The sequence below is a fragment of the Myotis lucifugus genome, unplaced genomic scaffold (assembly GCF_000147115.1).
Source record: "Myotis lucifugus unplaced genomic scaffold, Myoluc2.0 scaffold_276, whole genome shotgun sequence".
Taxonomy (NCBI): domain Eukaryota; kingdom Metazoa; phylum Chordata; class Mammalia; order Chiroptera; family Vespertilionidae; genus Myotis; species Myotis lucifugus.
In genome coordinates this window covers 211653-226431 of record NW_005871324.1, presented here as the reverse complement: position 1 = coordinate 226431, position 14779 = coordinate 211653, and the positions used below count along the sequence as shown (strand labels likewise).

At 58.7% G+C, this 14779-nt stretch overlaps 1 protein-coding gene across 2 annotated transcripts; it reads right to left on the bottom strand.

The window, feature by feature from the left end:
- Positions 1-1351: 1351 nt before the first annotated feature.
- Positions 1352-3747, bottom strand: DERL3 (derlin 3). 2 transcript variants are annotated; one of them, XM_006099497.3, is made up of 7 exons: positions 3473-3746; positions 3298-3363; positions 3151-3224; positions 2939-3032; positions 2248-2443; positions 1688-1778; positions 1352-1582 (listed from the first exon to the last, which is right to left on the bottom strand). In XM_006099497.3, the coding sequence occupies exons 1-7, from the start codon at positions 3563-3565 to the stop codon at positions 1501-1503; spliced, it is 696 nt and encodes a 231-aa protein (XP_006099559.1). In that variant the 5' UTR covers positions 3566-3746; the 3' UTR covers positions 1352-1500. The 2 variants fall into 2 exon arrangements, with proteins under 2 accessions (XP_006099559.1, XP_023618945.1); XM_023763177.1 differs by lacking the exon at positions 3298-3363 and having other exon boundaries at positions 3473-3747.
- Positions 3748-14779: the final 11032 nt, after the last annotated feature.

The following is a 14779-nucleotide window of genomic DNA, read 5'->3' as shown; positions in this document are numbered from 1 at the left end:
TGAAGACAGTGGGCCAGACCCCCAGCCCTGGGCTGGTGCCACCTTTAGTTGCTGGCACATCCTTCCCCGGCCAGGGCAGGGCTGAAGGTCAGGACTGCTCTGCTCCCCAGGAGCTTGACAGAGGCCCCGTGGCACTTGGTTCCTCGCCTAAGTAGGGATTGGGGCTCTGGGTTGCCAGGATGTAGGGTAAGGTGGGCCTTGCTGTCTGGGCTGGGGTTCCCGTGAGCATGTCCCAGGACATGACAGCTCCAAGGGGGTTGTCCACAAGCCCCCGCCCTTCCTCCAGGAGTGGAACTTGCTGGGCCTCATTGGAAGGCTCTGACAAAGAAGAGTCTAGGCCCAGTTGGCTCTAGAAACTAGTAGACTCCATTAACAAGGCGTTTGCTCGGTCTGTGGGCAAACAGCCCTGGGGCTCCACAACTGGTGGGACGGAACAAACCCTGCCTGCCTCAGTCCCACGGGGTAGGAGGCCACCTGCCTGGGAGAGGCCCGGGTCTGAGCCCACACTGCTCCAGGGTCGGCTGCTGCTCCATGAGGGTTCCCTACAAAATTAAGGTCTACTCTGTGGCGAATATTTCTGTCTTCCATGAACATGACCAGCCCTGTGCTTCTGAACATCCTGGAATAAACCGTATCGCAGGCTGGTCTAGAGCAACAAAGAAAGCTGGCCAGGCCATCTGGTGCCCACTTTACAGAAGAGAAAAGTGAGCTGTGGGTTGGATAAGGCTCCTGGGGTCCTCAGCTATAAAGGCAGGGACAGGACACCCAGAGTCCTCAGCCTCAGCCAGTGCTAAGGTGGAAAGTTCTCCAGGCTCTGGAGTCACAGGAAGCAGAGCCCAGCCTGGCTCCTCTGCACCTGACCTCCCTCCTGGAGCCTTGGCTGCATCTGTCAGTCACTTGTCTGTTAGTCGCTCAGCTGGGAAATGGGGCAAAGGTCCACTTGTTGGTTGTTCGTGAGGGCACCACAGGCAGGAGTCCCCGTCCCCCAAACCAGGCTTGGCACAACCAGAGACAGCCCAGTACTGGTCCCTGCCACCAAGATCTGGCCAACCCCTCTGGCTGGCAGAGAGCAGAGGCCCACCACAGGTGGCGTTTGTCCAAGTCTCCACTGAGGCACTGGAGAGGCTGAAAACCCTGTGTCTACCATCTGTGAGCTCAGAGCTCTGCTGGGCAGCTGTGGGCAGGTTTTTGACCCTCTGAGCCTCCCATCCTACCACCCACAGTTGGTCGGAGAGAGCCGTCCTGGGCAAAGGGTGGGCAGGGAAGTCCAGGCTTCGTGGCCCCAGGTCAGGGCCAGCAGCATCTGCCCAGCACGGAAGGGTGTGGCCAGGGAGGCAAGGGGAGCCAGTGCTGTGGTCCAAGAGGCTGCAGTTATTCTGTTTATTCGGATGCCCAGCCTCCAGGTCAGGTTGCTCTGCTGCAAGCAGGAGTTGGGGTGGGATGCAGGCTTGACAGATGTTGGAGAAACAGGCTCCTGGGGCTGGCCTGCCCTGAGTGGGGTCACTGCTGCAGGGGTCCTGGCTGTTCCTCGGGGAGGGGCAGGTAATTGGGGTCCTCTTCTGGGGCATCCAGTAGCAGCTTCCTGTGGGGAGCGGCCCAGGTTGAGCTGAGGCCAACGTGGGTCCACCAGGGAGTTAAGAGCTGTCTGAAGGAGGGTAGCCACAGGGTTGTCACCTCCAATACTCACAGGAAGCCGGGGGTCAGTAGCAGCCTCTTGCCTCCAGGCTGGTTGGGAAAGACATCTTCCAGGAAGTAGTAGATGTGACCCACAGCAATCCCTGTGGGAGAGCAGAGGACTGCCAAGGCCACTGCCTCATGGTCCAGAGCCCAGGGCCAGCACAACCTTGTTCTGGGCTTCCATGTGCAGCTCTGGAGGCCTAGTCAGGCCCAGAGAAACCTCAGGCCTCAGAGCTTGAGTGCCCAGTGTCCTGCACAGACTGCCAGCCCAGGATGGGGCTGGGGATGGCCCTGAAGGACAGTGTTCCAGGACCCAGGACCTGAGAACAGCGGAGTGGGAGCCATGGCTGGAACGCTGACCTACCCATCCCATCCCAATCGGGACTCACACAAGCATCAGCAGATGAGGTCTGAAGATGTGAAACCTGTAGGCCTGCTGGCTTGTTCAAGGGGCTATAAGAATAGAGATGCTGGAGGTATGGGGACAGATGAGAGGTCCAGGTGGGGGATGGGGGGTGGGGTCTGGCAGAACAGCCAGCTTTGATGGGCTGGATGGACAGGCAGGCTCACCCAGCAGGTCCACGAGGATCGAGTTGCCCAGTAGCATTGAGAAGCCCATGAGCGCCCAGGGCAGGAATGGCGCCTGGAAGGTGAGGAGGCCGAAGAAGTTGACCCTCACTTGAGGGCTGCGGCGGCTCCACACGTACACCAGCATGGCTGTGAGGGCCTGGCCCAGGAAGAACAGGCTGCCCAGGAGCCCCAGCAGCTGGGCCAGAGTCAAGGTGCTAGGAGGCCCTCCTCCGGTGCAGGCCTCAGCCCTGCCCGGGGCTCCTCTGATTTGCTAGATCCCCGAAATCCTACTGGTTTCCCCGCCTTCAAAGTGTGCCCTTCCCAATCTAAGGCCACATGTGGCCTTCAGGCCCCACGTGATCTTGCCCTGCCTCTCCACCTCACCCGGCCTCCCACCACTGTCCATCCTCACCAGCTTCTCCTGCTGCTGGCATTCAGGGCTGTGCCCCAAGCACCCCACCTGGCTGTCCTTCACATCATCCTGTGGTGTGGGGTTTTTTGTTCTTTTGTTGTTGTACAAACCTGAAGATCTAGCTTTGGCACCTGCGGCTGAGCACACCATGCACGCTCATCCTAAGCCAGAGTAAACCTCTCCGTCCCTCCCGGCCTGGGCACTGACGTCGCGCCCCAGGACCAACACAGGCTGGGCGCACAAGTGCCCGGCCTGAGGTCCGGAGCCCGGGAAGGATACGATCATAAGGACGCCCCCAAAGAGAAACATGAAGACGAAGTCAGCCGTGCGGCCGCGGAAGGAGCCCTCCTCCAACATGCGGCAGTAGCGGAACCTGCGGCGTCCGTATAGGAAGTGCCACCGGGCAGGGTCTCAGTCTCCCCGCTCCCTCCCGGCCGCCTCGGCCCGCAGGCCCGCCCACTCCCATCCTGGGTCCGGCAGGCACAGGATACACGAAGAGCATGTTGAAGAAGAAGCTGAATCCCAGGGGCCCGAAGAAGAGGAAGTTGGTGAGGAGCCTCCAAACCTGCGAGGGGCAGGCGGTCAGGCGCGGGGCGGACAGGGCTGGCCAACAGGGAGCAAGGGCGGGGCGACCTCACCTGGAACTTCCGGAACACGAGGTGCGGGTTGAAGTAGAGCTGGAAGGGGCTCAGGAGCTCCAGCTGCTGCAGAGCCAGGGGAGCGTCAGGTGCGCCCCGCGGGATCCAGCCCTAACCACCGCGCTCCCCTCCCGGGGTGTAACCATGGCGACGCCCGCCCGCCTAGGAGGCTCACCACGGCAGCTGTGGTCAGGACGCAGGCCGCGGTGTAAGCTCGCGTCACCGCCGGCACCTGCAGGAACTCGGCCGCCAGCCCCCGCCACGCCATTGAACCTCCTCAGGTACACGTGGCCCCCACTTCGGCGCGCTCTTTAACCCGCCTCCAAGCCCCGCCTCCCCGCCTTCGACCAATCCGCGTGGAAGACGCTTTGGCCCAGGCTGTTGGGGTGGGGCCTGAGGCTAGATAACCAGTAGGAGGAGGAAGCGGGAAGCCGGGGGCGGGTCGGGAACGGGCGGGTGGAGACTTTGGGCCAATGAGCAGGCCCCCCAGTCGAGCACGTGGCGGTTGTTGTGATGGTTGCAGCGCGCGCGGGAGAATGTGCCGCCAATGAGGAGCTGGTGGCTTCTCAGCAAGCGGCGGGGAAGACCAATAGCGAAGGCCCACGGGGCACTCTAGGGCGGGGCTAAGATTACTTGTTAGTGGAGAAAAGACGGGATCCAGGCACCGCCGCACTGGAAGGGGCGGGATATGGAGTGTGGGCGGGGCGGGAACCAAGAGGCCGGCCGTGCGCTCTGGGGCCCACATCGACCTGGCCCGCGGTCCCGACAGCCAGAGATGGTGCCACTTCACCCACGGCAAGGCAGGTGCCGGCAGCATGTCCACATGTCTTTTTTTAAAAATATACTTTATTGATTTTTTACAGAGAGGAAGGGAGAGGGACAGAGAGTTAGAAACATCGATGAGAGAAACATCTATCAGCTGCCGCCTGCACACCTCCCACTGGGGATGTGCCCGCAACCAAGGCACATGCCCTTGACCGGAATCGAACCCGGGACCCTTCAGCAGCCGTGGCTCAGTGGTTGAGCGTGGACCTGTGAACCAGGAGGTCACGGTTAGATTCCCAATCAGGCCATATGCCCTGGTCGTGGGCTCGATCCCCTGTGGGGGGCGTGCAGAAGGCAGCCGATCAATGATTCTCATCATTAATGTTTCTATCTCTCCCTTTCCCTTCCTCTCTGAAATCAATAAAAATACATTCTTAAACTTTTTTTTTAAAGAAAGTCAACTGTTTATCGAGCACCAAATGGGATCCACCAGCAGGTAAAAGGAGATCTGTTCTGGCCTCACTGCGTTTGTGTGACATCGACCTGGGAAAATCCAAGTGTGGTGTTGGGGAGGAGGTCGGGCAAGGGGTCTACACGTGGGTATGATTCATCAGGAAATCAACGGCATTTGTAGCCGTGGGCCTGTGTGGAATGTCCAAGGGGCACGGCTAGACCGAGAGAAGAGAGGCCAGGCTGGGCAGAGAGAGAGGCAGACCCAGCTGGGAGGCTCGGGGAGGCTGGGAGTGTCGGGTGGGCAAGAACCCAGCCAGGAAAGGGCTTCGGAAGCAAAGCAGTGTGAACGCCCCCGAGCCTGGGGAGGGCCTATGGGGTGCAGCCGTGCCAAGCTTCCTGGTGGCCAGGATACTCGCAGGCCGGAGGGAAGGAAGGTGGACAGACCAATGTGCCTTCATCACCGTGGGGACGCCAGCCTGAGATGTGCGTGTGGAAGGCGAGGGATGCTCTGGACGGGACCCGAGGTCCCTGAGGAAAGTAGGTTGGGGAGTACCAGCCGAGAAGGTTCTCTCGGGTGGATCCCAAGCGGAGGGGCCCACGAGGGCACTAAGAGAGGTCCCCTGGAGCCTGGCTCAAGGAGCCCCCCACTCCGGAGGAGACGCTGCGAGCACTGGAGGGAGATGTTCATTTGGTTCAGGAGTGAAGAGAGAACTGGCTGAGACAGCAGGAATGGGACCAAGGAAGGGGCTGAGGGCCCCTCCCTCAACCCCCCGCAGTCAGCCTCCCTTGTCCAGGGAAGCAGGCCAAGGTCATGTTCGAGGTGGGCTGGACAGAGTAGATGCCATCAAGGTGGAGGCATGGCAGCAGGGCGGGGATCCAGGGCCTCTGACGCCAGGGCGGGCACCTCCCTGTCACGAAGGAGCCAGCGAGGGAGGGAGCCAGCGAGGGAGGTCGGATTTCTTGTCTGCATGGGGAAGGGGAGGTTTTCCTGCCTCCAGGCACTTAGCAGGCGCTGGCTGGCCCTCACTCAGGGTCAGGCTGGGGTAACAGAAGGGGCTGTCATAATCAGCAGGGGGGTCTGTCTCTCCTGAGACGGGGCTGATAAGGCAGGCGCCCCGTTTGGGGGTGGAGAAACACATTCCTGGAGCTCAGGGTGGGGGCAGCCAGCTGGGCCAGACATCCAGGGAGCAACTGCTGGGTTCTACTGCAGACTCTCCCTTCTCAGAGCTTTGGGAGATCCTCAGATAGGGAAACTGAGGCCCAGTAGGAGGCAGAGCAGGGCCTGGGGTCCAATCCAGGCTTCTCCAGGCCTAGGACAGGCAAGTCTGGAGACACCAGGTCTACTTCTTCCCTGACCCTCTGGCACCTTTAGACAGTTATTTATGGAAAGGAGCCCTGGGTACCACATGTTCCCAGGGGCCTAGAGACGAAGGCAGGCAGTGTGCTGGATGCTAATTTAGCTGTCTGTGCTAAGCCTGCCGGCTGGGCCACCTTCTCTCTCCTGTGCTGAGGGCTGTGGCAGGAGGAGGCCTGTGTTTCCTTGCCAAGGTGACAACGGGCCGGCTCCCAAGCTGCCTCTCTGGCCTCGTGAACCTGCCTGCTGCTGCAGAGCAAGGGGCCCCGGGATCCCCAGGTCTGGAGACACCCAGAGGATCCCTAAGTCCCCTGCCCAGGTTGTCCAGTGCCTACAGGCAGTACAGCACCCCCGAGTGCCCACCAAGCCTGCCTGCCTCCTCACTGGCCTCACACACTAGGAGAGACCCTCGCCAGCCGGTGACTGTCCAGGAACCTGGGCCACCGCTGCCCCATTCCCAGCCCCACATCGAAGCTGATGCTCCCATGGAACTCTTCAGGCCTTCCCCTCCCCTCCAACACACCTCATGGCCACCACCACCTCCCATTCGGGCCTCAGCCTCTCGCTTCTGGGACTGCCCAGATCTCTGGCTCATTCATTCATTCATTCATTTTCCTCCTATCAGCCTAGATGGTCTGTTAAAAGAGGAGAGCAAGCCCAGCCAGCATAGCTCAGTGGTTGAGCATTGACTTATGAACCAGGAGGTCACGGTTCGATTCCTGGTCAGGGCACTTGCCTGGGTTGCGGACTTGATCCCTAGTGGGGGAAGAGCAGGAGGCAGCTGATCAATGATTCTCTCTCATCACTGATGTTTCTATCTCTCTCTCCCTTCCTCTCTGAAATCAATAAAAATATATTTTTAAAAAATAAAATCGCCCTAGCTGGTTTGGCTTAGTGGATAGAGCGTTGACCTGCAGTCTGAAGGGTCCTGGGTTTGATTCCGGTTAAGGGCACCTACCTCAGTTGAAGGCTCAAGCCTCAGCCCTGACTGGGGCACATGTGGAGGCAAACCAATCAATGTGTGTCTCTCACATTGATGTTTCCCTCTCTGTGTCTCTCCTCCTCCCTTCCACTCTCTCTAGAAATCATTGGGAAAAATATACTCAGGTGAGGATTAACAAAAAATAAAATAAATAAATAAATAACGTGGGTTTTTTTTTTAAAAAAAGAGAGAATAAACCTGATTTTTTAAAATAAAATAAATGAGAGGAGAGCAAGGGAGGGTGGTAGCAATGCCTCCTACTCCAGGAAGCCCTCCCTGAAGGGACCAGAGCCCATCTATCTTCTGTTAGGCCCACACACTTAATGTTTAAATGTCATGTATTCCAAAGGCAACACATGCGCGTGGTAACAAACCAGGAGAATCAGAAACCAGGTATTTTTGTGTGCATGTTGGAGGCAGCTGCATTTTCCTTTTGACGACACATGGTACCCCTTGCTGGCCCTGAACATCCTCCAGGGCCTTTCTTCAGGAGCTGTGAGCTCTGTGCCCACTCCCTTCCAGCACATGGACCCCCAAACCCACGGTGGGTGGGCCTCTACTGCAGCTTCAGCCAGGCCCTCCCGGGAGCAGCTGTGTGGCCGTTGGCCCTTCCTGTCTAGGTCATGGGATATTTTTAGCACCGAATCCGGAACCCGCTCAGCAGCAGCTGCTTGTGGCCGAGTGCAAGAATAACAAACCGTCCAGGTGGGCTGCGTCAGGCCTGCGCAGCCGAGTGGGCGACCTGAGCCTGGCCCTCAGCCTGGTAGCAAAATCTGGACTTGGCGGGAATCAGGGGGCCTCTGGGTGGTATGGGCAGGAAGGAGGCAGAGGCTGAGTAGGCGTAGCCAGACCCACCAGGGGAACAGCATGTGCAAAGGTCCTGAGGTGGCATGGAAGGACGGGGAAGGCAGGGGCCATGAGAAGGAGCTGCGTGTGATGTGAGGCTGGAGAAGGCTGGGACCAGGCCGAACAGGGCCATGCAGGCTGTGGCCTCTTTCCCCAGGCATGTGACAGACAGGGAGTGAATGGGTCACGGAGACGAACCGCAGACCTTAGCACTTGGCAGAGAGAGGGCCGAGACGTGGGAGAGGCCCGGTTTGGGAGGGAGACCACCCACTGGTTTGGTGCAGGCCGAGTCTGGGGTGCAGTGGGGACATGACCGCCTCAGGGGAGCGCTCCCTGGCCCCCCCAGTCCAGTCCCCCCAGCTCCTTGCCCCCCTGTGGCTCTTGCCATGCCCTCAGAGGCTCTGTGCCATATTCTCTCTGTGGGGAGCCGGCACGGCCATGGCATACTCAGCCACAGGGTGCCTTATGTGCCATGCCAGCTCAGCCTGGTTCAGTGACCCTGAGTGGGGGGGATGAAAGGATTGAGAAAAGACAGACAAGAGAATGAAAGCTGGGTCTCGGTGGGACGCTGCTCCCTGATGGGGAGACAGCACCGGCGCCCACAAGCCGTGTCTTTATTTTATAGCAGATGCCACGAGGCAAAGCAGGGGCGTGATCACGTTGTTTACAGCATTCTCGTGAGTTCCAACCTCACTCAACTACATGCACCCGAACTCTATCACAAGGCACGTGGGGCTACGTGTTCCGACCATAGGTTCGAGCTTACAACCACAGCCGTTGGCTATGATTGTGCTGGGAGGGCCCTGCCCTCCAGCTGGGACTTGCACGTGGCAATGAGAAGACCCTGTCCTTTCATTAGTCCGAGGCTTGAACCTGTCCAAAGACCGTAACCGCGCCCCATATCTCTCTATCCCTGGCTGCTCAGTGCTGGACCCAGGAAAGCCGCAGACCTGGACCCAGGGCTGGATTGGCAGCCTCGGGCTGGTGGTGGGCCCGGGCACTCCCCACGCCCCTCCTCCAGTGCAAGGGGCCCGTTGGAAGAGTCCCTAGAGTTTCCTCCAGCTTAAAGGAGGACATTGGAGACTTCTGGGCAGGGGCCCTTCCTGTGACAGCCATGGCTGACCCGCCCCTCAAGGCCAGTCTCTGCTGTGAATGGGTGAAGGCCTGTGAGGGAGAATGACTCGGGAAGGACTTTCTCCCGAGCCTGTGTCCTCGCCGGCCTCCTCCCGAACCCGAGCTCTCACCTGCCTGGGGTCAGGGGCACCCATGGAAGCCCGAAGGGCATGGGAGGGAGGCGCTGGGGCTCCCCTGTCCTGCTGGAGCCCCTCCTCTGGCCGAGGGGACTCAGACTCTCACGCTAAGCAGGGAGGGGAGCTTGACTGGTGAGTGGTCCAAGGACAAAGACCCGCAGGCCCTCTGAGGGGCTGCCAGGCACGAGGCTCTTGACAAAGACAGTGGTGGAATGGGAAGAGGAGCGGGCACGCTGGGCAGGGAGGGTGGCATGAGCCAAGGTGTGGAGGCAGGAATGAACTCTGTCTCATGGGGGAGGAAGGGCCACTTCCAGGTCCGACGCATGCCCGGGTGGCGGGCTCGATCCCCAGTGTGGGGTATGCGGGAGGCAGCCTATCGATGATTCTCTCTCATTATTGATGCTTCTCTCTCTCTCTCTCTCTCTCTCTCTCTCTCTCTCTCTCTCTCTCCCTTCCTCTCTGAAATCAATAAAAATACAAATACTTTTTAAAAGGCTCTGCTCCCTTGATGCTCCTCTGCTGAGCAGCGTGGGCACGCAGCTCCTGTGTGAGCTTCAGTTTCGCTGTCTCTGGTCCTTGATGCCCGGACGGGATGCTCCATTCCCAACCCCGGCTGCCAGGTGAGCCCGAGCCTGAGCCTCCCACCAGCCTCAGCCACTGCTCCTTAGTCCCACTCCTGCTGTGGCCACGGCCAGAATGTCAAAGCCACCGCAGCCTGGCCCCTGAGTCCTGTGTCCAGCGGGCCTCTCCCTCCCCCGCCTCAGCTATTTTGGGGCTCAGCACGCGGCTATGTTTTGGGAGAAGCAGATGATCTGCTTGGCTGACTCAGCCCATGGCTGGGCCGGAGTGTGAGACGGTGAGAGGCCTGCGAGTCTGCTGCACACGGGGCCTGGGCAGGGTGGCCCTGGGTGGCCCTGTGGAACTTGAGGCCACACTGTCCGCCGGTCTTCCTACTCGCCACCTGCTGGCCAGGTTAGCAGGCAGTTCTGACCTGAGGCCGGGCAGGGACCTGGAATGACAGGGAGTCCCTCCCCGCCCAGGACTAGTGACTTGGAGCTCTGGGCAGGTGGATGGAGCGGCTCAGCAAGGTCCAGGGTTCACGTACCTCCCGCCTGGTGCATCGCCGACATATCCGCCAAGCAGCCCAGGCCCTGCTCACACTGCCGGCGGGGGCGGGTCCTCCCCATGCCAGGTGCTCGCCCACCCGCTGGGACGGGAAGCTCACACGCGTGTGTGCGCTGGGACAGAAACCCAGGCGTCCTTGTCCTCCCTGATGACACCACTAGAACTCCTGCCTGCACATTTCGTTCAAGAAATTCTACCCCTCGCTCGCATGCCTTTCACGTTCATGAGGGATTAGTGGCCTCTTTAAGAAAACAAATGCAAGATTAGGTACAAAAGTGACTATATTCTTAGAATAAGAATAAAACAAACGTCAAGAACCTGGCTGGCATGGCTCAGTGACTGAGCATCGACCGATGAACGGTTCGATTCCTGGTCAGGGCACCTGCTCGGGTTGTGGGCTCGATCCCCAGTGTGGGGCATGCAAGAGGCAGCCGATCAATGATTCTCTCATCATTGATGTTTCTCTCTCTCTCCCTCTCCCTCCTTCTCTAAAATCAATACTAAAAAAAAAAAAAAAGTTCATAAAAGCTGACAAATACTACCCCAAATCATAAAATCCAGAAGAAAATGACCTCCCTGGTCTAGAGCCTGTGGCTGGATGCCCACTGTGCCCAGGTCAGGCAGGGGTTGTAACAGAACCAGCACAGCCTAACCGGTTTGGCTCAGTGGATAGAGCGTCGGCCTGCAGACTGAAGGGTCCCAGGTTCGATTCCGGTCAAGGGCATGTGCCGCGGTTGCGGGCACATCCCCAGTAGGGGGTGTGCAGGAGGCAGCTGATCGAGGTTTCTCTCTCATCGATGTTTCTAACTGTCTATCCCTCTCCCTTCCTCTCTGTAAAAAAATCAATAAAATATATTAAAAAAAAAAAAAAGAACCAGCACGAATTCCCCAGGCCCCTGAGATCCCCTCTGTATAGTGGAGGAGACTGAGTCGGGGTGTGGGGAGCACTTGGGGAAGGGGTGAAGGTGGACCCAAGAAGGGATGGGCTGCCTGCTCAACTCCATCCCAAAGGCTCACCAGGTGGCCCAGCCAGGAGGACCGACTGCTGGTGTCCTCCCCTCTCCCCTGCCACGGGCCCTGCTTGGGGGGGGCCCCCCCCCGACCATGGAATGCAGGCATCAGCACTTCAGACTCCGGACTAACCGCCGCCCCCCCCTTCCCTTCCAGATGTGGGTGCAGCTGTATTTTTAGAACAGCCAACCACGAGGACATTCTTTCCTTCTAATTAAGATGACTGCAAGTCTCCTATCCGCAATCAGCCCCATTATTCAGTCCTCAGATATCAAAGGGTGGTCAGGAGGGGCTGCCTCAGCTGGTTGTAGGTTGGGTTTCTTTCTTTCTTTTGAACCATTAAGTTGGAAATGTGACCCAGAACTGGAGCAAATGCCAGCGCTGGGGTGGGGGGAGGGCAAAGCAGGATTCTGGGTGGAGCCTGCAGGAGCTGCTCCCGGGCCTCGCGCCCTGCACCCCTCCCTGCCTGGGCTGAGGATGCCCAACTAGGCTGTAGCCCACCCGAGGGTAGCTTCTGTCCGGGCATCAAGAGAGAGCCTGTGCCTGCCCTCAGGATGCCCGGTGCTGGAGGGGTCAACAGGGGGCCGTTGGCACAGACTCACAGGGGGCTGAGGGCACAGACTCACAGGGGGCCGTTGGCACAGACTCACAGGGGGCTGAGGGCACAGACTCACAGGGGGCTGAGGGCACAGACTCACAGGGGGCTGAGGGCACAGACTCACAGGGGGCTGTTGGCACAGACTCAGGGGGCTGAGGGCACAGTGCCCACGAGGCTATGATGTCCTCATTTTACAGGTGAGCAACTGGAGGCTGATGTCCTCATTTTACAGGTGAGCAGCTGGAGGTTCAGAGAGAGGATGTCCCTGGTAGAACTGCAGGAGCCTCTTTGGTGTCAGCTCACCGCCCACTCTGGTGGCCTGGTGCCCAAGGTCAGAGGCCTCCCGACCTCCACCAAAGGCACGCCTGGGGAGGATCCAGGTGTGGGGCCAGGCTGCCAGTCAAGTGGGAGGAACAAGGTGCAAGCAGGGCCTTTGAGCAGCTTGCCCATGGAGCCACAGCTGACAGATGAGGAAACCAAGGCTGAGAGGCAGAGGCAGCCCCGAGCAACTCAGCCTGCTGGTGTCAGGTGCTAGGGACCCCATTCTGCGGTAGGGCCTACCCGCCACTCACCCCAGTGATGGGCCGGCCTGCTGCGAGGCTGGGCCTGGAGGTGATGCCAGGGGCCTTGAGTCCAGCCTGAGCCCTGGATGCAGGAGGAAGGCACCTACCTACCGAGACCGTGTCCCACCCCGCATGGAGCAGAGGCAGGGTGGGTCTGGACGCCAGGCCTCCCAGCCTACCTGGCGCCTAACCGGCTGGCTGCGCTGGACAGAGGAAGTGCAATCGCCTGCGGCGGGTGGAGCGGGGGCACTTGAGCCCGGGGCTGCGGGGACAGCCCTCCACTGCGCTGGGCAGCGCTGGCCCAGGCCCCTTTGTTCCCCGGGGAGGCGGCGGCGCTCGGCGGTACAGACCCTTCAGCGCCTGGGCTTTGTCGCCCCCTAGTGACCGGAGAAATATCTCGGTGGCGAAGGATTACTTGCAGGCCAAACTGAGGGGTGCGCGTGGGGGGTGGAGTCTGGGGGGACCGAATGGGACTCCCGAGGATCTGAAGACCGAATCTCTGGGACGCCCCTCGCTCGGGCCCGGGTCTCCAGGCCCGGGTAACAGCGGAGGCATTTTTCGGCCCCGGGTCGGGGAGGCGGACCCCCACTTCTGCAGGTGTAGGGAGCAGAAGAGCCGGCCGGCCTGGGGCCCCGCTTGGCGGTATTATTTTTTAGTGTGAGCCCTGCCTCCTGCTGAGTCCAGGGGCAGATTCCTGCCGCTCCCGGGCCTCAGTTTCCCCATCTGCAGAGTGAGAGGCCCTCGCGTGCAGGAAGGAGCCTGGGGGCGTGGCCTCTCCCGACGAGGGAGGGGTGTCAGCACCCAGGACTGGCCACAGGCCACGCAGTCCCTGAGCAGCTGGTGGCACGTCACCCCTCCTCCCCTGTCCCGCCTGGGGCTGGAAGAGGCAGTGGCGGTCCTTTCAACACGTCCGGACTGCTGTGTGGCCTGGCAGCGCCCCGGGGGTCAGGCAGGCTCAGGCCCTCACCCCGCCGTGCATGCTGCTGGATTTGGAAATCTGAGAAAGACCAGCTCCGACTCGCAGCAGGGGGGTTGCAGGCAGGTGGACGCGGGCACAGGCTTGACCTTGTGGAGTTTCATGCTTGACCTCTGCAAAGGAGGCTGAAGCCACCCACTTGTGGGTTGAAAGATTAACAGCACTGGGTCCACAAATACAGCCATGACTTTCAGATACTCAGGTTAATATTTGCCGAAGAGAAACCTCACCTTCCCAGCTTGAGGATACTTTAGGGAAAACCCACCCACCAGGGGCACTGGGCCAGCAGGGTGCCCAGGTGGCATTTCGGGGAGAACCAAGGAGGACCGGAGGGCAGGCCTGGATGCCCATAGCAGTGATCCCGGGCGGGGTGCGTACAGCGTGGCAGGGTCCCGGACGCAGAATGTTAAACCCAATTCTGAATTTGGCGATTATCGCCCCATGCACACCCTCTAGTTTTTACTACATGTGTATATATTCCCGCCCAATGTAAGACGTAAGCGTGGCTTGGAATATTTCCAAATTAATATAAAGGCTTTATCGTCCATGAACTTTTCTACATCTTTATTGACACAGCTTTATGATCTACCTGTGTTAATACGGTTCCTCTACTTCATTTTTCTTCCCCAATGAGTATTTCTCCTTTTTCCTGAATATTGACATTTGGGTTGTTAACAGTTTTCTGACAGAAACAATGTTGCCTTTGTGAACAGAAGTTCTTGAGCATGGGATTCAGAGTGTCTCTGAGGCAAACGGGGGAGTGGGACTTCAATTTGTCAGAGACGCCCAAAGTGCTCTCCAGTTCCGGCACCAATTTATGGTTTCGTCAACCATACGAGCATTCCATTGAGCGTGAAACAATCCACTGTTGTGGATGCAATCTGCATGTCCTGGTTGCTAATAACAAGTGCGCATCTTTTTATTCGTTGCTGTTGGTTGCCGCTTCAGTTTCCTCTTCTGTCACTTCCCTGTTCATAGCCTTTGCCCGTTTTCTTTTCTTTATGGATATGTAGGAATTCTTTATGTATTTTGACGACAACTATACTTCGTTGGTCGTGAGCTTGTGGACACCTCCTAGTTGGTGGCTTTTATCTCGCTCTCTTTTTTAAAAAGTTATTTTAGAGAGAAAGGGAGAGGGAGAGAGAGAATCATAGGTGCACTGACCAGGGGATCGAACTGAAACCTGTATGCGCTCTGGCCTGGAATCAAACCCTTGACTCTTCAGTGCACAGGATGAGGCTCCAACCAGCTGAGCCACACCAGCCAGGGCACCAGCTGGTAGCTTTTAGCTTTACCTTTTTATGGTGTCTTTTAACACATAATTTTAATTTTTTTTAAAATCCTCACCTGAAAATATTTTTTCCATAGATTCTCAGAGAGAATGGAAGGGAGGGAGGCAAGGGGGAGAGAGAAACATCGATTGGTTGCATCCTGCATGCGCCCTGACTGGGCCAGGGATCGAACCTGCAACCAAGGTACACGCCCTTGACCGGGAATTGAACCCGAGACCCTTTGGTCCTTGGGCGGACACTCTAATCACTAAGCCAAACCAGCCAGGG

What these genes read in the sequence shown, in the direction of transcription:
- DERL3 (XM_006099497.3), bottom strand. Translation starts at nt 3,565, where the DNA reads ATGGCGTGGCGGGGGCTGGCGGCCGAGTTCCTGCAGGTGCCGGCGGTG. An exon ending in TCCTGACCACAGCTGCCGTG is followed by an intron (nt 3,364 to 3,472) that starts GTGAGCCTCCTA and finishes CTGGCTCTGCAG; the next exon opens with CAGCTGGAGCTCCTGAGCCC. An exon ending in TTCTTCAACATGCTCTTCGT is followed by an intron (nt 3,033 to 3,150) that starts GTATCCTGTGCC and finishes CGGACGCCGCAG; the next exon opens with GTTCCGCTACTGCCGCATGT.